This window comes from Leptinotarsa decemlineata, unplaced genomic scaffold, assembly GCF_025532065.1.
Source record: "Leptinotarsa decemlineata unplaced genomic scaffold, Ldec_3_MD MMD2_tig00000251_RagTag_RagTag, whole genome shotgun sequence".
Taxonomy (NCBI): Eukaryota; Metazoa; Arthropoda; class Insecta; order Coleoptera; family Chrysomelidae; genus Leptinotarsa; species Leptinotarsa decemlineata.
The window spans coordinates 7,290,745-7,314,826 of record NW_027412547.1 but is presented as its reverse complement, the minus strand read 5'-3'; the positions used below and the strand labels follow the sequence as shown (position 1 = coordinate 7,314,826).

General features: G+C 36.2%; 1 protein-coding gene across 5 annotated transcripts in view; it reads right to left on the bottom strand.

The window, feature by feature from the left end:
• The window catches only part of LOC111513297 (uncharacterized), a 472,097-nt gene that overhangs the window by 68,039 nt on the left and 379,976 nt on the right, over positions 1 to 24,082 (bottom strand). For 3 of the 5 annotated variants that reach the window (XM_074173613.1, XM_074173608.1, XM_074173611.1), the window contains exon 3: positions 22,275 to 22,412. In XM_074173613.1, coding sequence (XP_074029714.1) covers positions 22,275 to 22,412 — 138 coding nt within the window. The remainder of the gene's footprint in view (positions 1 to 22,274; positions 22,413 to 24,082) is intronic. The other 2 variants (XM_074173609.1, XM_074173612.1) reach the window with 1 other exon arrangement.

Below are 24,082 nucleotides of genomic sequence, written 5' to 3'. Positions count from 1 at the left end.
TACCGCTGAGAGTATGCTTGGCCAAGACTCCTGTATAGTTTTCAAAAAAGGCAGCGACATTTGTCCTATTAAAGCTCGTGGCGCGAGCGATGCTTGTAGCTTGAGGTAGCCTAAGAGATAAATTTGAATGTCTCTTCATGAATAGCTTTAACCACACTTCTCCAGCCATTTCGTTTTTTTCCCATGATTCAGGAACTTTTTTATTGTGTTTTTTTGCTAATAAATAGGCTAAACTCCTTGTCTCTTTTGTAGTCAGTCCATAATTAGACGCGGCACAAGTCAACAAATAATCGCTCAATATCTTTTCTTCGTCCTTCGTAAAAACTGTTGGGCTGATATAGCCTACAGATGGAGCCTCGTCTGATAATTGTTGTTGATGTGCCTTTTTCTTTTTAATGTATCTTTGTAAAGACATATAATTTAGATTATATGAAGATGCTGCACTTCGAAGGCTTTGGCCTCTAACCGTCACCTCTTCAAAGGCCAGATCGTAAATTTCGATACTAGCCATTCCTCTCTCTGTTTTACGAACATATGTATTAGGCATTCTGAAACAATAAAAAAGCAATGCAGCAATCGAATGCATACAAAATAGCCATATCACTTGTTAGTAAATAAAATAGGAGAGTTGTGACAGCCTGTCACAACTCTCCTAGGTGCGCAAAATCGTGAGTGTGCCAGAATAATAATGTATAACCTCCAAACAGTAAGAGATCTCAATAAAATTATGAATGGCTTTGAATCTTGAAGGCCCGATGCAAATTAGAAAAAATATTACACTAATGCTCCCGTAATACATAGCAAAAGACAGAATAAGAAAGTTATTATCAAAAACTTACTTTTGGTCGTTTTTTAGATGACAGCGTCACAGTAACTCAGCCGCTCCTCGTGGGCCGTTGGCGCGTACTAAATCCAATAAGCAGTCTAGAAAACAATAAATGTGCGACGTTGACAGCTCGCTAACGGTCACAGATACAGCGAAATCGCGCGTGTCACAACTCTCCTCTGTCACAACCCTCCTCGGTCTCCCCTACCTATTCATATAAGGCCCAACCAGTTCATCCTAGGCCAAACTAGTTTATCCTGAAGTGAAGAACTTATCATGTTCTCTAAATCTTGTTTAGCGCGATCAACGGAACCCTGACTTTGACTGTGCCTTGGTTTTCCATGCACAATTTTAAGTTCTGGCCAAAGAGTTGCGAGCTCACTAATCACATTATTGACAAATTCTCCACCATTGTCAAATTGGAGAATGCATGGTGTCCTATAGTTAGAAATATATCATTCAGATAGTAGGCCACTTCTGCCGCTCTCTTAGATGTTAACGCACGCAGAAGAACAAATTTTGTTAAATGGTCTTGGTGAACCATAATAAATTTGAATTGTTCATCAGGTTGTGTCTGAAAATCGATCAAATCCACCTGGCATCTGCTATTCATTTCAGAGTGAAGAATCGGCTTTGAAACTAGTCCTCTCTTCTTTTTTGTCTTATTTGTTGACATACATCACACATTAATAAATAGAGGCTTATAATTTTTTTTGTGATATTAGCATATTTTTTTGATGTCTCGGCTAACATTCTGTCACGTCCTCCATGTCCAACCGCCACATGAGCTGCGTCAATCACATCATAAAGCTCATCAGCCTGTAGATAGTATTTTATATTCCCTTCCCTCCGTGCTATTAGTTTTTTTACATCTCCTATTTTCAGCACACCAAATCGTTTGAGTCGTCTTTGTTGTAAAGGTGTCCTTTTTTCCGACTTTTCAGCATCTTCCACTTGTTCAACCAGTTCCGAATATTTATCTGATAACAAGACATTTTAATGAGAAGACTTTTTCTTTTCACTTTCCGCAATTTCTGCTACAAACTGTTCTCTCCACTTTTTTTGATCTGCTTGTCTGCTAGATGTAGAAGGCTCATCCATGATAACATAAAACAAAACCGAAAAAATATACTTTTATCTTTTCAAAACACGAGTATCAACTAACACGTCCTCAATTCAAAGCAGAATGAGCGTAACTGGGCAAGCGACGACGTGAGAAATACGATCGGGGGATCCCCGAATGCACAGGTCTTCTCGACACGTACCAACTCGCTCAATTTGTCCCTGTTAGCATAGAATAGACTAGGCCAAACTAGTTTATCCTGAAGAGTACCTACTCATATAAGGCCCAACCAGTTCATCCTAGGCCAAACTAGTTTATCCTGAAGTGTACTTATTCATATTAGACCCAACCAGTTCCTACTAGGTTAAACTAGTTTCTCCTATCATCCTTAGGACAGACCCGTTTCGCCTAGTCTGTATCGGTTTATCCGATCGCATATAGGAAAAACTAGTTCAGCCTAAGTAAAACTAGTTTGGCCTAAAATCAGGTTTGGCCGGTACCATATATAAATATAATTTTTTTATTGTGAAGTTATTTTATGATGCATTGGAGTTATTTCATTTCCCGAGAAGGTTTTCCAGTCAGGTCCTTTTTCCGTGACTCTTATATATGCGAAAGAAGTCTCGCTGTTATTAATCAGTGACTACTCAGTAGAAACACTAACTGCTCTCACTTTTTCTAGAAAAAAAAGTGTCTTATGACCAATTTGTGCTAGAAATACTGGATGGAATATCTACAGATTGTGCTTCAAAACTATCATTCCAACAGCTCAATCTGAGGAGACAGATTTGAATGAATTTCGTTGTGAATTCATTCAAAGACCAACTCATTCACAAGGGTGGCTTTGTAGCATCGCTTTTCATTACTTGGCTCAACTAATTAAGCTTGATGAACGTCTCGGCTAACTCATTGAAAATCAAAGTATCAAACCCTCTTCATCGCCAGGAAATGCTCGTTAACGACCTACAGAACACCTTTCATCACCGCATTCCTTTTGAAGAATTTATTATAGAATAGGGGAAAAGTATACCAGGCGAGTCATTACAAAACTTGCTATATCAATTTTGGCAAATGTTTTAGGCAGTACTGGATTTTTATACATTTATAATTTTCAACATTTAAAAAAAGGAGACAGAGAGTTTGGCGAAGCCACGCTCATATACAGTGTGGGCGTAAATACTCCCCCTTTTGAACTATTAAACGGGTCAAGATATCAAAGCCGAACAATTTCTTTTCATTATTGAAGATAAAAATAACACAGTTTCATTACATTAATGTTTTTTTTTTACAAATTGAGTGCGTCTGATCTCAGAATGAGATCGTTTTGTGCCTAAATAGTAGTAATTAACTAATAGTGTTTGAACATTTGGTAGATAATATATTCTAAGCCTAAATAATGTAATAGATAAAATGGAATAAATTCATTATTTCTGTGACTGTAAATATTTAAAAAAATCCCGAACACTTCAAATGTAAATTATAATTTGACATACTTCAACGTAAAAAAGCCACCCCTACCTTTAACCCCTTTCGAATGACAGCTACAACCCATATTTTTTAAAATGGGAAGTACAGGTTTGTGATATGTCGATTGAAAGGCCTCTTCATTCTATATTCAAAATATTATCGCTTACAAGTTTATTGCAACAATTAAGATAAAATAAATTGAAATCTCGTGGTTACCGAAATTTGATAAAATACACTCAAAACCTAAAATGTAATGCAAAACGTAATGAAATGTACAATACGAAAAAGAACTATGGATGTTAATGAAGTTGACCGCGTTCACCGCGAACGTCTTGGCAACATCCTAATCTCAAATAAAACTGTCTTTTAACATTATTCAACATATCAGGCGTGACCGACCTAATCACGAGTGTTATTCGTTCTTTTAGGTCATTCAAACCTGAATGTTTAGTTTTGTACACATTGCTCTTTACATATCACCATAAAAAGAAATCTAATGATGAAAGATCAGGTGATCGCGCTGGCCATTCAATGGATCCTCGCCTCCCTATCCACCGATTAGGAAATGTTGTATCGAGGTATTGCCGGACATCAACTTGGTAATGTGGTGGTGCTTCATCCTGCTGAAACCATATCGTATTCACTGGAACTTGAGGGTTTACATCATTTTGAAGTAGTGCCAAATAGTTATCGCCGTTCAAGTTGCCTTCAATGAAAAAGGGGCCAATGATATTGTTTCCTACAATCCTTGTCCAAATATTAACCTTTTGAGGGTATTGCGTGTGTTCTTCTCCCATCCACTGAGGATTTTCCGTTGACAAGTAGCGGTAATTTTGCCGATTAGCATGACCGTTAAGAGACAAAGTACACTCATCAGAAAACATAACGTCATCTAATTGGATGGTTTTGTTATCCAACATGTCCATCATTTGCTCACAAAAGTAAGTTCTTCTATGAAAATCATCTTCCATGAGCTCCTGAGTAGGTATCATTTTATTGCAACGCATTTTATTTTCTTTTATTATGTTTACTATGGATGTATGGCTAACATTGAATGTAGTGGATATCTGTCTACTCGATGTATGTGGGTTTTCCTCAAACTCACGCATCACATCTAATTTTAGTCATCACTCTCCATTTTGCTTATTGTTGCTTGAGATATGGGCGGTAAATTAGGATATTTCTCACAAAATTAGCAAGATACTTCCTGTTGTGTTTGGGTTTCATCTCCGTAACCAATCATTCATATTTTATATTTATTTTTTATGCATTTCCGTTAATCTAACCATTTGTCAGACTTGAAGTTAACGAACTTTAAACTTGAAATTAAATACCGACAACTATCAACAGATGAATTTTTTTCGGAAGATATCTCATGAGAATATTGTCTTTGATGTTTCTGTTAAATTTCACATTTATAACATTTTTATGTGTTTAGAATTTTTAACGGAGAGTCTTGGTATTCCAAAGCTCTGAATGTGAACTTGTTGAATCTACCTTGTATATTTTTTTCTAGACTTGACTATTTCAATTCAATATTTTGTCTCTTGGGAAATAAATTATTATTATTATTTTTTTTTCATCGTAGTGTGCGCTGGTCAGGCCCTATCCCCCGAAGCCCCGATACATTCGGGAGGGCGCGCTAGTATTATCAACCAAAGACCACTTCCTACGCCGTGGGGTAAGTGATCATTGGGTCCGAGAATCATGTGTCCTGAGCAAGCATACTTAGCCAAGAATGACAACCTTCTGCATCTGTGCGGCTAAGATTTCTGCCTCAGTGCGGCAAGCCGGTATGATTTTAAGATTCGAGAGTAGAGAGGACATCATTCCACCAAGGACTCCAATAATCAGAACAACCATCTTGACAGAGTGATCTGGATAGAGTCTGCGGAGTTCGAAGAGAAAATCTCGATATTTCATTCGTTTTTCCTTCTCTTTTCTGACGATATTCGTCTCGCCAGGAGCTGAAAACTCCATGACAAATATCGTTTTGCTCTGGTGGTCGAGAAGGACCACACCAGGCTTATTAGCTTGTATGAGCCTGAGGGTGGGGAACGAATAGTTCCAAAAATTTGGCACTTCTCGTTCTCCACAACGGATTCAATATCCCCCGGAGCGTAGGGCAACACCGGTGTCTCGTCAATACCGTAAGAGTGCCGTAGATGGTAATATAACACTCTTAGGGCCGCGTTATGTCGATGGATATAGGCCGAGACCGCACTTGCTGGACATGCTGATAGCAAGTGCATTAGGGTAGGCCCTGCACCTTGTGTCAGGAACCTCTATACCCATCACGCGACTGCGGTAGACTAAGGTGTTGAAGATACCATCCAGGCAAGCCATGCTGAACCCCTCAGTTTCCTACTTCAGCCCACTCGACCTGAGAAGAGCGAAGGTCAGGCGCCTTGATAAGCCAAGGTCTTCAATGTATTATTATTATTATTATTATTATTATTATTATTAATGTTGTAACATACGAAACAAGTTGACCAGGCATTCTAAAGTAACGTTGCCACGGAAATTATTTATAGTGTTTTAAAGGATACCATCTAAAAATAAAATTGGTTTTTGCTCACTTTCTTATTATCAATACTTCAATATGAAATAAGTTTTGAGTATATTGCAATAAGCTTTGAGTGTATTTTATTGAATTTCGGTAACCTCATGATTTTAATTTATTTTATCTTAATTGTTTCAATAAACTTAAAAGCGATAACATTTTTGAATAGAGAATGAATAAACCTTTCAAACGATATATCACGAACCTATACTTCACATTTAAAAAATTTGGGGTTGTACCTGTCTTTAGGAGGAGGTTGAAGACAGGGGTGGCATTTTAACGTGGAAGAATGTCAAACTATAATTCACATTTGACGTGTTTCCTGATTTTTGTTTAATATGTACAGAAACCGAAATAATGAATTTATTCCTATTGGATTTTATACAGTGTGACTTGACATTCGACTATACCAGAGTAATTCTTGTAAATCGCTATAAAAATATTCGGTATTTGTATTTGGTAAGAAACAATAAATTGAGTTATTTCAGATACTTCTTTCTTGAAGTTCATAGCTTCTAAAATTTCGAGTCAATAACATTTCCTGGACTGGAGTAACAGGTTTGTTTGAAGTGCAGACAGTTCCGTTATTATAATGAATACACAATTGTGGAAATGAGATTCAATTGAAACAGAGTTTTCAACAATATCAGTAATGCTTGATGGCACTTCAAATGCCGAGAGTTGATGGAAAATGTCCGGTGTTTTCTTTATCCCCAGCAGTGGACTGTGTAGAGAATAGAGAAAGTAGATAATCAATTTGGATTAAATTTTGCTATCATCACGAGCAAAATGTGTAAAATTTCCATCAAATTCAGAGCAGAGCTATAAATTCCTATATTTTGCTCGGAGCTCCATTTTCAGTTTAAACCACAGCGATAAATCTTAATGCCAACATCATATTAGGAAATTGGGAATTATTGGAAATCAATATTCCTTTCCTGTAAATTATCAGCTCAGAGATTTTAATGTCGAATCTACAAATCTCATTGGAATCATCAAATTCAGTAATAGTCGAAGAATGAATTTCATAATGTTGTCTGTATTTATGGAAAATTGATGATATTATATGCCCACAGTGAATTATAACATTCATAAATATGATAATTGATTTGAAATGAAGTTAATCTGCAAAATTAAGGAATGCAAACAAATGAATGATTATTCAATTATAACTAAATAATCATACAAATATGACTATATAATTACAATATTATATTTACTTGTGAATTATATCTGAAAGGTCTTCAGAATCATCATTAGAAAAACATATTTTTGATCCTTTGATGAAAAATATTCGTCTTGCAGGTGAGCCTGATCGAAATTATGAAGTTTCCAAGTCAGTTGAAGCTTGTTCCATTTGGATACTTGGTATGAACTTCTACATAGCTGGATGAGAAGCAGATCAACGGGTGTTTTAATGTACAATAGTTTTATTAGGCGTGTACGTTGTGTATAGTCAAACATGTGCAGTGGTTTCGCAAACTGTTTAATGAAAACTTCACATCATACGACATCTTTCTAGGTTAATTGAAGAATAAACTTGGTGTGAAGCTTCTTTTATATTTTTTCTATAAACTCAGCTAGTATTTCATCATAGTTTTCATACTGTAGTCAGGGCCCCCGCTACCATATGTGCAAAGTGTGCAATGCACACGGGCGCCATCCTTTAGGGGCGCCAAAATCTAGGGTCAAAAATTGCAATAATTAAAAAAAAAACAAAAATTAATTCTAAAATGAAAGTTGAGAAATTAAATAGGATTAGGTATGAATACACACGAAATTTTATTAGTATATCATCCAGTTACGCCGATTCCTATGTTGCGAGAACATGTCAGGCGGTGATTTTTCCTGTTTAGACATGAACAATGCCCATAGCGCTATAAAAGAGATGATGCATCGCCAGAGGCGTTTTTAAACCGGTTAGTTCACTGGACCGTGCAACAAGTGCATAAAAATAAGTAATCCTAATAATTATTACATTTAAAGTTATTTTTATTTTGTCAAGTGTTGTGTTGTATAATATTTTGTTAACTACTTTTTTTCTAAAAAATCAAATGCTGAATACCTGCTGACTCCAATTTCAACGGTTTGATTTTTTATAAATTGGTAAGTGGTCCCTACTTCAATTTATACTATCAACATTAACCCTTTATAGGATACTGGTTATAATTATATTTTGTTTACCCAAATATCTTTTTATTAGTTGAAATGTCATGTACAGGGTCTTTGACTACATTTACGTGCTTCCTAGAGCCTTCATTATGTCAGGTAGAAAAAAATGTTTTGAGCAGAAGTTGTAGGTTTGTTTTCCTATATTATCTTTTGAAGTTATAAGATGAATACAAAATCGCATCGAAAATGAAAAAATATAGGTAGCATCCACATTAAGAAAACACCCTGTATATTATGCGCTAAAATAAAAGCCTTTTTTTCTCTGATTTGAAAAATATATATGTTGATATCATTTGGGCATTTGAGTGAGCTGTTTTTAAATTTTTAAGTTATATTAGCTTAAATAAATTGCAGAGAAAGCCATGGAAACAATTAGAAGAAATATAATTTATTTTCAATAGTCCAAATAGCAAACAAATATAAGCATAAAACATTTTCTTTCTATCTGACATAATAAAGGCTCTAGGAGCACATAAATATAGTCAAAAAGTCAAAGACCCCGTGCGAGTTTAAAAAAATAATTGGTTTTTTATTAATGACTCGCTTAGTTTTTATGCTATCGATCTTTTTGAAAACCATTTTGTAGGTTTTTTTAAGGGCTATAAGATCAAATTAGTTCAATACTTTTTCTGCCTTTATTTTTGAAAGGGTTTAAGTGAATGGGCTCGAACAAATTGCTTTTTACTTAAGGTTAAATTTGTTTTCATTACCTGATGATACTGACCTCTTAAGTATTTTACAATATATATTTGGAAACAATTCAATCTCCACCCTTCCAAACTTAAACATTTCACTAAGAATTCTTCTGACATTGCCTGTATCTGTAGCGTCTGGCGAGCGATCTTTTTCAAAGTTAAAAATCATTGAAAATTATTTAAGATCGACAACGCTTCGGCTAGCGATATTAGCGGAAAATATCGCTGCTACAATAGCTATTTTGTATTTTTCTGTCGTACCTAGCTATCATTTTTTATTTTATTACGAAATTACCTAGGTATTTTTTATCAGAAGTATCTGCATATTGCATATTTTTTAAAATATCTTATTATGTAGACATTATATAGGCAATATTTCTGTTATTTGTTCGTAATGTGATTTTTAGTTTCGGGTTATTTTTTAGTATTTATAAACAACGTGTCTGTATCCTATTAGTAAAGTACATGCTTTAAAATGAGTGTGAACAAGAATTTATTTCAATTTATTTTGTTATGATTTTATTCTGTTTGTTTCATTTTGATATTTTAGTCTACAAATGAATATGACTTCTAAAGTTCAGTTTTTTGCTTTATTGCAAGTACCTACCTACCTTCAAAAAATAAATAAAAAAACATGATCCAAAATGCCTTAAGGGGCGCCAAAATCCTTTTTTGCACACAGACGCCAGTAGCCCTTACGGGGGCCCTGACTGTAGTACAGCAGAGAATAAACGTTTTATTCCATAGAAAGCGGGCTCAAAATATCAATTTTCTTCGATCTTGCATCAATAACCCCACAATTTGTGTAAAAAAGAATGACTTCTATCTTTAACGAGGCGGTATCGAGTGAGAGGCCCTTTGAGTAAAATTACGTGACAGGTTCGATCCCAGCTATTGGACTTGATGAACTTGCACGGTATTCTGTGAGCGGGAGTGTCTTTTTTGGTTGTTCTGTGTATTCTATACGTATCTTCTATCTCCTCTAGGATTCGCACAAATTGAAATTCTATCACTCTCTTGCTTTGATAATTTTCTCCACAGGAGAAGAAAATTGCAATCTAACGCCACTTTTCCTCAATGATGAGGCCATTCCATTTGGAATGGAGGTGAAATATCTTGGCACTGTCTTTGATAAAAACTCAACTGGAACGCTCACTTAGAAAAAGTTTTACACAAAGCCATATGAACATGTCGAACGATTTGTCGCAAAACTTGGAGTTTACGTCTCGAACAAATACATAGGATTTATGTGATGATTGTCAGAACAATGATCACTTATGGAGCAATTGCATGGTGGCTGAAAGCTTTACAGAAAACGGCTCAGGCGAAGCTTTTTAACTTACAGAGACAGGCTTGTCTGGCCATCAGCGGTGCTACCAGTACCACACCGTCAGCGGCCATGGAGATCCTTCTAGATCTACCCCCTTTCCACATTTTTCTGGAGAAACACGCTAGATGGATTGCATATAGATTTGTGCATATTGCCAATGGTACAAATCCATGGTACACTGGTTGGTTGGTTGACACTGGAAGTTAAAGCATTCTGGAAATGACCTCTGATTTTATGCCTCCAACTATCAACTACGTTCTGCCTCATAAAGTACTGTTCCCTAGTACAGAGGACTGGATCCTCCGGGAGAAGGAAATATTAAGAACAGATAGCTGTTGGTTCACAGATGGATCAGAAATACCTTCAGATTCTAGTGCAGGTGTTTTCAGTCGCAGACCCGGGATAGATATATCAGCCTGCCTAGGAACCTATGCGACTGTATTTCAAGCGGAAATTCACGCTACTGAATTGTGTGCGGAGAGATTGGAAGAATTCTACCTCATACACAAGTCAATGAAAATATTGTCGAACAGTCAAGCGGCGTTGAAAGCTCTTGGCTCCTACCGGACAACGTCTAAATTGGTAGTAAATTGCCAAAAACGACTTTCTCCGATAGGAATACTCAACAGATTGCCTCTGGTCTGGATTCCTAGTCATACTGTCCTGGAAGGCAATGAAACTGCTGACTCCATTGCAAAGAAGGGTGCTGCAAGTAGCTTCATCGGACCAGAACCTGACATTGGCATCGCTTCAGGCTTTGTCAAACAAACATTGAACACCTGGATGGCAAAAAGATTCGTTGACTTCTAGCAGACTTTTCCAGGATTGGCTCACTCCAAGGCGTTTATTCACCCTTCGAAGCTTGATACCAAATAGTTCTTGGACTATAGTAGGGATGAATTACGATGTCTAACAGGCCTTCTCACATGTCACTGTCATTTGAATCATCCTATGCAGAGACTCTGACTGTCGGAAGACATTGTGTGTCGCCTCTGTTGGTAAATGATGAAACAACAGAGCACATAGTTTGTGCGTGCCCCGCTGAGGACCGAATCAGGTTTTTAGAGTTTGGCAGATCCGAACTCTTACCATCTGCCTGAAAGACCACTCACCATACAAACTAATCATCTTCGTTAAGAAGCTAGGGTTATTTGGTCGAGTGTGAATGGGTGTGAGATAATAAACCTTTGGAGGCTTGAATAGACCCTCCCACCTTTGACCCAACCTAACATCTTACAACTCTCGTGAAAACTTATATGGGTTGCCGTTCGTAGGGGTCCGGCAGCTGTATAATGCAGAACTCAGTTTTCATTATCATTAATCACTTTTATCAATATTGACAGTGTTTGCTATCGATTAATATAGGCATCGCTGGTATCATCTGCAGGGGCGTTGAAAAAATTTTCCCAATTAAAAGTTACTGGTCATAACAGAAATACAACAACTTCTATCTTAATTATGAATTCCTGGCTGAAACTTCGCGTTCACCTTTTCTCCATGTTAAAATTGATAAACTTTGGAAAAAGAAGAGTTTTCTACTGAAAGCTTCACCCATTAGAAAACTGACTGGATCCAAATAAAATGTTCGTCTTCTGCAAAACTTTGTTGAATGCGAATAGTCATCAATTTCACTAATTACTTGAAATACCGGTACTTAATTAGGTAAAACCTAATTAAAATAGGGAAACAATTCAATTTCCTCTGGCCATCATGTGATTACTTTTACATTTTGTTCAATACTCAATTCGTGCTAATTAGCCAAGGACTAACAATACGTTGATTTCATTTGTTTTTATCTGAATTTGGAAAATTCCACTACCAAGTCATCAGGTTTCTGGACAGGACCGTCTAAGGTTATAACTGGAAGTAGAATGATTTGAATATTTATGCGGATAAGGTTACAATTACCAAAGTTCTCAAAGTTGGAATTGTATGTGGCAAACCAAACAATTTTCTTCATCTAGTTGTATCTGTCTGGTCATAAATTAATAAAAACACATGCTTGTAGTTTGCCTTTGGCTCGCTTTATTTTTGAACGTTCTCGATAGATGTCAGAGTATAAAATTCTCCTTTAAAATTTTTATATTTTTCAGGTTTCAAAGGATTTCTGAAATGTGAAGTGTGTTAATGTTTTTGACTGACTTCTGAAACATTCAATGTACTACTCTGTTATTGGTCTGTTGTAATTTCAGCACTAGTCTTCAGGACGGGTAGTACGATCTACTTCTAAGGAGCTATTTGAAATGCACTTCTCTCCGGATATATACTGATTTCTTGAACTTACGTTCCTAAGTGAGGTTCATTGGCAATTATTCTTGCCTTGTTTCACCATCTATTACGTAATGTATTCGGACAAGTTGTTGATCGACTTCGATCGTTCTCTGATATTGACGGTTTTTAAATGTTTGTTTTATTATATCATGCATGAATAATACCTCTTTGTATTTAACTAATAATAATGATTCAAACTTTTCCCAAGAGTTTTATATTTAAAATGACGAAATTGTTGATAACATTAGGATGTATTTTTTTGATTGATTCGGACGTTACTTGATGAAGATTCATAGTAATTTCAAAAACTAGACCTCACGATTTGATCTCCACAAACTTTATTTGAAAAATATATATCACCACATGTTTCGCTGACGCGGTAGCTTTATCAAAAATATTTGTGTAAGAAGCAACTTGAAGTATTCAAGTCACTCGATAAAGCTACTGTGCGAAACATGTGATATATATTTTTCAAATAAAGTTTGTGTAGATCAAATCGTGAGGTGTAGTTTATGAAATTAGGATATATTTTCCAAATCTCAATAGAGGAGTCATTTAGTTAACCACATAAAAATATATTAACAGCTGAATGACCCTACAGTCTAATATTTGAGTGCAATTCCTAAACCTAAATATTTTAAATACATTCGCATCAATCCAGATGTGAAGGTTGTAGTAAATTGGCTCAGAAGCTGTGTTTAGAGACTTGGAAACATCTGCAATTACCAACTACTGATATCTTTGCGGGCCTATCCTCTTCTGTATTATTCGAAACCACCCATGTAGAGGGATGCAAGTTTATCACTCTGTTGAATAACGAATTCATTCATCATATTAGAAAATCTACGTGAAGGCCCAAATCCCTCAAATAAAATAAACCCAGTTTGTGACTGATTTAACGACAAACAGCTGCATGTAGGAATTCTAAGTTGTTAGAATGATCAGAGGAAAAGGTGTTTTCAGGTTAGTGAAGCGGAAAATGTGTTTTTTATGTTCAGAGATTGTGAGTATCATAGTATAGATGAATAATAAGTTGCAGAAATACTCATTCAGAGTAACAGGTAATCTGTGATGAAAGTCTTCAACAAAATTTATGATAAAAAAGGGTATGAAAAGATGATGATCTGAAAACTAGAATATATCATTCGAATAACGTAGTGATAGCAGGGGAGCCCACGATGCAAAATGGGGATTTACTCGAGCGTCATTGAGACATATTAGGTTGCAAAGATTAGATGATAAGAAGAAAAAAATGTTATATAATATATACCTTTTCATAGGTGGGGGAAGCGGCTATAGATTTTTAAATATGTAAAAAAATACTGTTGCATGGACATACTCGAGCGCGTCAGATATTGATAGCATCAATGTCCTACGTAAGTTTAATAATATTGATACGTTAATCTGATTGTTTGCATGATGTGGGTGGTTGTACGTAAGGGTTAAAAGTGGAAAGAAAAAAAATTCAATCGAGCGCGTCAGATTTTCTAAGGGGGTGTTAAGTGCAACAAAAAAAAAGCTCTCATTCAATAATCTGACGATTTCTATCTGACGCAAACTCGCGGCCATTATTATAATGTGCAAAAAGAATTCACCATTTTGAAATACTCAAGCGCGTCAGATTAAAATGTATATGGTTCATCTTTATGTTTAAGACGTGCTGTCTCATAATCTGACGATTATCTAAAGGGATTCGCTTAATCTGACAAAAACAATATTTTTTATTTTTTTTCAATTCATTGAACTTGATCAATTGAAAAGCTCAGGAAATAGCATGCAAATGACTAAGTGTATGTTTTTTAAGTAGAATACTTGTATTTATAAGAAACTAATTTTAAAAAAATGTTCAAAAAAATTTAATTTTTCATAATCAATTGATTAATTAATGAAGAAAAGATAAATTGAACTTTTTATGTTTTTTAACATCACTGCAGTTTCGTCCTATAAGGACATTTTCAAACTTATATATTGTATAAATTTGAAAATGTCCTTATATATTGTATAAATTTGAAAATGTCCTCATAGGACGAAACGTCAGTTAAAAATAAAAGTGGTGAAAAACATAGAAAGTTTAATTTCTATTTTCTTCATTATGATCTCCTACCACATCCATCAATTAATTGAATAATTAATCTTCATCACGAACTCTCTGTGATCAGCTGTAATAGCATCATGGCAACAGAATTCAGAGTGGGGATGGAGTGAGAGAGTAATAGATAAAGAAAAAGTGAATAGAGAATAGAGGAATAGAAACCTGGAGAGGGAAATATAGGTATCACACAGCTGCACGCATTAAACTTTATCGACGAATTTTTGTTATTTCGGCTTGCGGAAATCGTCAGATTATATATTTTTCGTTATCCTTGAATTATTTCCTCCAAAATAAAAAAAATTAGCTACGCTCGAGAATGTCGAAATGACGTTACTTTTTACAACTTTGCTGCCCTCCCCTTTCTTTACGTCACTCTCAAATTGTCAGATTACTGGAATATACACTTTATAGCGGGTAATTAACTCACTCTACCTTAATCTGACGCGCTCGAGAATTTCTGATGATCAATTTTTTTCACTTATCTGATCCTTTATTCCTCACAAGCGGCCTTATATATGGGGCTCATATATGGTGGAGGTACTTAATCGGGTACAAGTTATCCCCCTGTATATTAATCTGCCGCGATTTAGTAAATCCAGAAATCCCCGCTTGGGCTCCCCTATTATGAGTTTCTAATAGTTCTTTAACGATCGATCATTTTGTAGTTTAGACTTATTGTGATATTTTGTTCGGATAGACAACAGCATTAAAGCTTTACAAAAATTAGGAAATGGTGCAATGCGTATAATTCTGAGATGTAAAAAAATAAATGATAAAATAATAAGACTGTAGTAACTTTCAATGATTCCATTCTGGAATAATTGAAGAGAGAACCTCCTTCTAATATTTGATTTTCGAAAGTATCTATGACGGATAAATTTCATCCTCTGATGGTCGAGGAAGATTAGCCCAGGTTTTATTAGCTTGAATCTGCCTAAGGGAGAATGAGTTAGGTTAGGTTAGGTCAAAAGTGAGTGGATCATTTAGACCCTTCACCGTAACCCGCAAGAGTTTATTATTCACACTCGACCAAATAAACCCAGCTTCTCAACGAAGCCGATTAGTTTGTATGGTGAGAGGTCTTCAAGGTCAAAGTATGTCCTCTGATGTTCCATCATTTTCCAAACAAAGGCGACACACACCGTCTTTCGGCAGTCCGAGTCTCTGCATATGATGATTCACATGACACTGACCTATGAGAAGGCCTGTTAGACGTCGTAGTTCATCTCTACTGTAGTTCAACAACTGTTTGGTATCAAGCTTCGAAGGGTGAATAAACGCCTTGGAGTGAGTCAGCCCTGGAAGATTCTGCCAGAAGTCCATTAATCTTCTTGCCACCTAGGTGTTCAATCTTCGTTTGGCAAAGCCTAAAGCGATACCTATGACAGGTTCTGCTGCTTGCACACCCTCCTTTGCAAGGGCTTCCAAAGATAATGTGATAAATTATCTAATATTTTGCAAATAGTGCAGATATCTCTTGAATTCACGAGACCTAGGTAGGTATGTCTAAAGTGAGTGGGTCTATTCGACCCTCCATCGCAACCCGTAAGGATTTATTGTGGCTCATACCTATTCACACTCGGCCAAATAAACCCAGCTTCTTAACGAAGCCGATTAGTTTGTATGGTGAGTGGTCTTTCAGGTCAGATGGTGAGAGTACGGATCTGCCGAACTCAAAGAACCTGATTCGGTCCCCAGCGGGACAGGAACAAAGTATGTGCTCTGCTGTTTCATCCTTTTCCAGACGGAGGCGACACACACTGTCTTTCGACAGTCCAAGTCTCTGCATATGATGATTCAAATGACAGTGACCTGTAAGAAGGCCTGTTTGACATCGTAGTTCATCCCTACTGTAGTCCAACAACTGGAATCAAGCTTTGGAGGGTGAATAAACGCCTTGGAGTGAGCCAATCCTGGAAGATTCTGCCAGAAGTCCATAAATCTTCTTGCCATCCAGGTGTTCAGTGTTTGTTTGGCAAAGCGCAAAGCGATGCCAATGACAGGTTTTAGTCCAATGAAGCCGCTTGCAGCACCTTCCCTTGCAAGAGAGTCCGTAGCTTCATTGCCTTACAGGCCAGTATGGTCAAGAATTCAGACCAGAGACAATCTGTTAAGTCTTCCTATCGGGGAGAGTCGTTTTTGGCAGTTTGCTACCAATTTAGACGTCGCTCGGTAGGAGCCACGAGCTTTCAACGCCGCTTGACAGCGAGAATATTTTTATTGACCTGTGAGTGATGTTGGATTAATTCAATCTCTCCGCACACAATTCAATAGCGTAAATTTCCGCTTCAAATACAGTCGCATAAGTTCCTAGGCAGGTAGATAACTCTGTCCTGGGTCTGCGACTGAAAACACCTGCACCAGAACCAAAAAGTGTTTTTGATCCATCTGTGAACCAACAACTATCTGCTCTTAATATTTCCTTCTCCCGGAGGATCCAGTCTTCTCTACTCGGGAATAGTACTTCATGAGGCGGTTCTTAGTTGACAGTTGGAGCCATAAAGTTACAGGTCATTTCCAATGTCAACCAACAGTCTGTTGCACTCTGCATTGAATTGATTTGTGTAATTGGCAATGTGCACAAGTCTGTATGCAGTCCATCTACCCTCTCTTTCCAGAAAAATGTGGAGAGGGGGTAGATCTAGAAAGACCTCCATGGCCGCTCACGGTGTGGTACTGATGGCACCACTAATAGCCAGACAAGCCTGTCTCTGTAAGCCAGAGAGCTTCGCTTGGGCCGTTTTCTGTAAAGCCTTCGGCCACCAAGCAATTGCACAATAAGTGATCATTGGTCGGACAATCATCACATAAATCCAATGGATTTGTATGGGACCTAAACCCCAAGTTTCACCACAAATCCTTCGATATGTCCATAGAGACAGTCTGGTTTTATGTAAAACTTTCTCCAAGTGGGCGTTCAAGGACAATGCCAAGATATTTCACCTCCGTTCCAAATGAAACGACCACACTATTGAGGGAGAGTGGCGTTAGATCTTCCAATTTTCTTCTCTTGGTGAAGGATTAACACAGTTTTGCTGGGGTTGACAGACATCTGCTCCCTCAGGCACCAACTGTGAACAACGTCCAACGCGCTTTGGAGAATATTACAAGCTACCCTACCACCCTCCCCGACGTGGAACTTGCTAGGATGACAAGGTCACCTGCTTGCAGATCAACTTTTCTTCTGTCGAGCTCATCAAGCAGACTATCCACCAGGAGCGACCACAAAAGGGGAGATAGTACCCCACCTTGAGGGCAGCCCTTGGTGACCCTGAACCTGATAGCCTTGCCTTGAAGGGCGTAGTTGCAGTTCTGTTTACTAGCATGGCATAGATCCAGCCCGTTATGGTCGATTATATACCCTTCCTAGCCAGAGACAATCCTATAGATTCAGGTAGTGCATTGTCAAATGCTCCTTCAATATCAAGAAATACAGCGACCGCAATATCCTTGTTGTCAGTGAACTGGGAGATTTTCTCAACGAGGTTGTTTAATTCTGAATCTGTTGATTTGCCGGTTCGATAAGCATACAGGTGGTTATTCACGGGGGATGCATATAATGCTACCCTCCTGATATGTCCGTCCAGTATCCTCTCAAGTTCTTTCAGCAGAAAGGATGTAAGGCTGATTGGTCGCACCTATTTGGGGTGTGGGTCTCTCCGGCCTACTTTAGGTATATATACCACCCTTACTGCCAACCAACGGGATGGTATATAGTTCTATGCCAGACTAGCTCTATACAATTTTTTGAGAATAGGTAAAATTATTTCCAGTCCGTTTTGAAGAACAGCTGGAAATATACCATCCTCTCCAGGAGATTTGAAAGGCTGAAAAGACTTGATAGCCCATTCAACTGCCGGTGCTGTGGTAACCTTTTTTGCGACGTCCCAGTCGTTCTTTTTTGGGCGTTTAGCGCCCTCGAAGATGAACGGTTTGTTGTTATTAGTCAGATTTCCAGGAAAGTGGTTTTCCATCAAAAGCTCTAACGTTTCTTTACTATTAGTCAGATTTCCAGGAAAGTGGTTTTCCATCAAAAGCTCTAACGTTTCTTTACTAGAGGTCGTAAATGTTTCATCGGGTCGTTTTAGCGACCCAATTTCAGCAGTCGGCTCTCTAGAGAGGATCTTGTGAATTCTTGTGCTGCGAGGTAAATCTGAGATACTCTCACAGAACTTCCTCCAAGACTCCCATTTTGCCTTTCTAATTTCCTTGTTGAATATCGTTAGAGTGGTTTTATAAAGCTCCCAGTTACCTGACTCTTTAGCTCGATCGATTCCATGAAATCATGGAAAAATGTGCTTTCTGCTATGTGTGTTCTGATCTCTAGGTAATTTCGAGAGTAATTAGTTGATTGTGTATGATTGTTCAGAAAATAGGTCAAAGACCTATATTACCGTATAACCGATTTTAATCATAATTATTCCTCTGCTTCTTCCTGTTTTCGTGAAACCGATTTAACTACAGTTTTCGAGTTTCTTTTGAATTTAAAAGGAAGTTGAATTTCTCACTAGTTTTTCTAAAATGCCAATAAATCTCTGAAGATGGCTTCATGTTATTATATTCAGTAGAAAGGACTAGGAAAAATTTGTTTTCACTTGTTGAAGAGCTATCATAAAACTTATTATCATTATTGACAACTCTTTTGAAGCGTTATTTGTTCATCTTCCATTTCACTGTTGAAGTGTTGAAACGTAACGTACATAAAATGAGGATTTAGGTTCTAATTAGCTGTTAATTTAGAGTAACGAAGTGCAGCATAATCAATTATGTGTTTCGTGGAGTTCAAGTTGTTCTGAACAACTTTGGTAGAAGAAGAAGAAGAATATATTTATTGAAATAAGTAACCCTAATATACAATGATGGACTAGATTCAATTACATTTGGTAATTCGTTGTATGCATGAAACCCTTTGAAAATTAAAGAATTCATGGCACTTCTCCTATATGTTCTGCATAAATGCACATAAGTATGATTTCATGTGGCATATTTGTGGCATATTTAGACTGACTAATTCAGAAAAATATGAAGATGGTAAGTTATTCAGAATTTTATATATAAATGTCATAGTTAAGTAATACAACCGTAAAGAAACTGGTAGCCACCGCAAAGTTTGTAATATGTTTCCGATTTCAGTGAATCTATTCACTTTTAGAACAATTCGCATACGGCGATTTTGAAGTTTTTGTAATTGTGATGTTTGAGTTAGATTAAACAAGAAAATAATAGAAGCACAGTAATCAAAATGTGGTTGGATAATCGCATTGTATTCAGTAATTTTAGAGTGAGTGGATAAATTTCCAGAAATTCTTGCAAAGAATTATATTTTTTTAGACAGATAAAAGTAATAACTTATCTAAATGGAATCCAAGATATTTGATACATAACACAATTTCAATGTTTTCATTATCGATTTGTAGATTTACTTTATTTAAATCAAGGTTGTTCCATTTATATTTTGTTGTCATAATCATGCCTTAAGTTTTCATTTTACTCAGTTTGCATTTATTTGCCATGAGGTACTCATTTATACCCTTTAATGCGGCATTCATTTAATCAAAATGATATTAACTCAGGTAATTAGGGAAAAGCGGAACTCCAACAGAAGTGATTATGAGTTGAACAGTTCTAGATTTTTGAATGGATTGTTGAGTTAGGAGTTAGCGGTGTTGAGAAGTTTTGGAAGGTAAGACAAGAGATTGAAGTAAATAAAAGATGATCAAATATTTCCATCAGGACGAAGCAGAAAAAAAACGAAATTGAAAGTTTCATCTATACAAATTATGGAGAACAGAATTAATGGCCAATCAAAATAGTGTGTGTAGTACATAATTCATAGCAGGGGAGCCCACGATGCAAAATGGGGATTTACTCGAGTGTCATTGAGACATATTAGGTTGCAAAGCTTAGATGATAAGGAGAAAAAAATGTTATATAATATATACCTTTTCATCGGTGGGGGAAGCGGCTATAGATTTTTAAATATGTAAAAAAATACTGTTGCACGGACATACTCGAGCGCGTCAGATATTGATAGCATCAATGTCGTACGTATTTTCAATAATGTTGGTATGTTAATCTGATCGTTTGCATGATGAGGGTGGTTGTACGTGAGGGTTAAAAGTGAAAAGAAAACAAATTTAATCGAACGCGTCAGATTTTCTAAGGTAGTGTTGAGTGCAACAAAAAAAGCTATCATTCCATAATCAGACGATTTGGATGTGACGCAAACTCGAGGCCATTATTATGATGTGCAAAAAAAATTCGCCATATTGAAATACTCAAGCGCGTCAGATTAAGATATATATGATTCATCTTTATGTTTTAGACGTGCTGTCTCATAATCTGACGATTATCTAGAGAGATTCGCTCAATCTGACGAAAACAATGTTTTTTTTTATTTTTTTTTCAATTCATTGAACTTAATTAATTGAAAAGCTCAGGAAATAGCATGCAAATAAATGAGTATATGTTTTATAAGTACAATACTTGTATTTATAAGAAAATAATTTCAAAAAAACGCTCGAAAAATTTTAATTTTTTGAATTCAATTGATTAATTGATGAAGAAAAGAGAAACGAAACTTTCTATGTTTTTTACGTTACTGCAGTTTCGTCCTATAAGGACATTTTCAAACTCATATATTGTATAAGTTTGAAAATGTCCTAATATATTATAACGTTAGTTACAAATAAAAGTGGTAAAAAACATAGAATGTTCAATTTCTCTTTTCTTCATTATGATTTCCTACCACGTAGTAACGGCTACATTCATCAATTAATTGAATAATTAATCATCATCTTCATCACGAAGGAGTCTCTGTGATCAGCTGTGATGGCGTCATGGCAACAGAATTCAGAGTGGGGACGGAGTGAGAGAGTAATAGATAGAGAAAAAGTGAATGTAGAATCGAGGAATAAAAACTCGGAGAGGGAAATATAGGTATCACACAACTGCACGCATTAAACTTCATCGACGAATTTTTGTTATTTCGGCTTGCGGAAATCGTTATATACTTTTCGTTATCCTTGAATTATTTTCTTCAACATAAAAAAAAACAGCTACGCTCGAGAATGTCGAAATGACGTTATTTTTCACAACTTTGCTGCCCTCCCCTTTCTTTACGTCACTCTCAAATTGTCAGATTACTGGAATATACAATTTTTAGCAGGTAATTAACTCACCCTACCTTAATCTGACGCGCTCGAGAATTTCTGGTGATCAATTTTTTTTTACTAATCTGATCCTTCATCCCTCACAGGCGGCCTTATATATGTGACTCATATTTGGTGTAGGTACTTGACCGAGTACAAGCTATCTTCCTGTATATTAATCTGCCGCGCTTTAGTAAATCCCGAAATCCCCGCTTGGGCCCCCTATTATCAGAATAAATGTTAGGTGTGGAGTGGAATTAAATATCATATCATATTGAGTGAAGTAAAATTATTGCTTTGATTTTTATCAGTTTCTTCATCATGATCGATACAAAAGGCTCTCTTAGGTAATGCTGTGAAATTCAATAGAAGATAGTCAATTCGATATTTCAATTCTATTGAAATACGGTTACAAGGTAGATTTGATCGACTTAATTCTTTTCAAAAAAAACTGAGAAAACAAGCCATGGACCAGGACTACCCATCTCAAAATAACGTTAGCGTCCGCTAAAGGATATTGTCATATTTTGGTGAACCCACCAATAATATCGCTAATTTTTCAAAACGAATGCTTGGACGTGGCTTACAGAACAAATAATAATTTGAGGAAAAGGTAGCTGTACGAATATGAAAATATACCTTACCTTTTTTACATTTTTTCTGAATAGTTTTGGTAGGCTCGCAACTTGTCTGGTTTCCCTTTTTCAGAGTCAACGTTCGGCTTCGCTGATTAGTTTTTGAATCACATTCTGACCATGCCCCTTTGCCATATCGACATTCTTCTGAAACAAAAGATTGCATTAGATAACAGAAACTATTTTTTTCTGTAATTCGTTTCATTGTTGCCAGAAGGGGTTTGGGCCACCCCCATCTTTCAATTTTTAAACACGGACCTGTATATTTTGTTGTATTTTTTGTATCGTCGACATTCACTTCATACTGAGAAATCAAATTGAATTGTAAATTTCGGGATGTTTGGGTAATATTTGATTATAATTGTGTAAATTATTCCATTTTGAATTACGGACCTGGAAATTGGTTGACTCAGTTGAATAAAAACACAATAGTAACTTTTACATCTCCCTATGTACCGTGAAGTTTTCCGAGAGTTTTTGTTTTGTCATTTTTAGGTACCTATTCATATTTTTTTATTGCTCTGAGCGTTTTCTACAATGAACTTCGAATAAGAAAACCTTTTATGATTATCTGAAATATATCTACATCAAGAATATATTATATGTGTTTTAATAAGCAGAAAGAGAAATGATAGCAATAATAACATCCGTAACGAACACTATGATTGTAATAAAAATGGAAATGAAGTAATTTATATACACAAAAAAATTAATGGCGCAATAAATGGTCGAATTGGAGTCCTTCCATTTCGACACTCTATCTACGAATTTGAATAGCCCTGAACCCGTGTTAGGAATCACACGTTAAAAGGTAAGACCTCGTTGGTCCTTAGCTCGCACAAGTTTCTCAACTTCTGAGAGTTGTCGTTCGTATGGGGGTGACAGCTGATTAACGGAAAAAATATTTTTAAACAGATATATAGATACATTTCTTTGTCAGAACGGAAGTGTACTCTTATAACACAAGCTATTCCAATATTTCGATAGAATTTATTATCATCTTCAAGGAAAAGCTTTAAAATTTGTGTGATAATAGTACAATACAAAAATAAAAATTATCATGAAAGGGCTCAACTTACTCTTAGTGATGATGGCAGTGTCGAAAAGAATGTTATATTCAAACAATTGAAACATGTCAATACAATCAAACAAGTCACTACATCAAAAGAGGTTGATTCCTCACTGATATCTGTCTTTTCCGTTAACCAAAAATATAAAGAAGATTACTGAATTAAATTTACTAAAAATCATTATCTGTTTTAAAATTATGGATTATTGGTAAAAGCCATGTGTCTGTAGGGACTTTTCCTACCACCGCTTAGTATAAAAACATTTCATTTCTCTATTGTCAAGCAGTCATCCAAATCAAACACTGTAATCGAACACTCGAGAATCCAGTAGTCGAATACCCGAAATTTGTGTTGTCTGGTCTGAATTTCCGCTTCCGCAGGTGAGAAGAAATCTTAGAAAAATAGGTCTTTTTGAGTCAAGCCTCCGAACTGGTAACATCTCTTTCTCGTGTAGGAGAAACAGCCCGTTTAGTCAAAGCCACCTGGCGTTTTTATATTTTGTGTTTCGTCAGTCATAGTGTTTTAGTGTTAATAAATTTCATCATTGATAAACGTCGTTCGTGTGTTAGTTAATAAATTCACCTATCACAGTTCCAAAATGTCCTTTAACCACATGGCTTGTACCACCAGAATTTCCAATCATAAAATACAATGATGATGACGTCATTACTCGAAGATGAGTCGTCTTGCATAATCAACAAAAAACAATTGATCAAAATAAAAAAAACCTCTTTCGAAAATTTATGA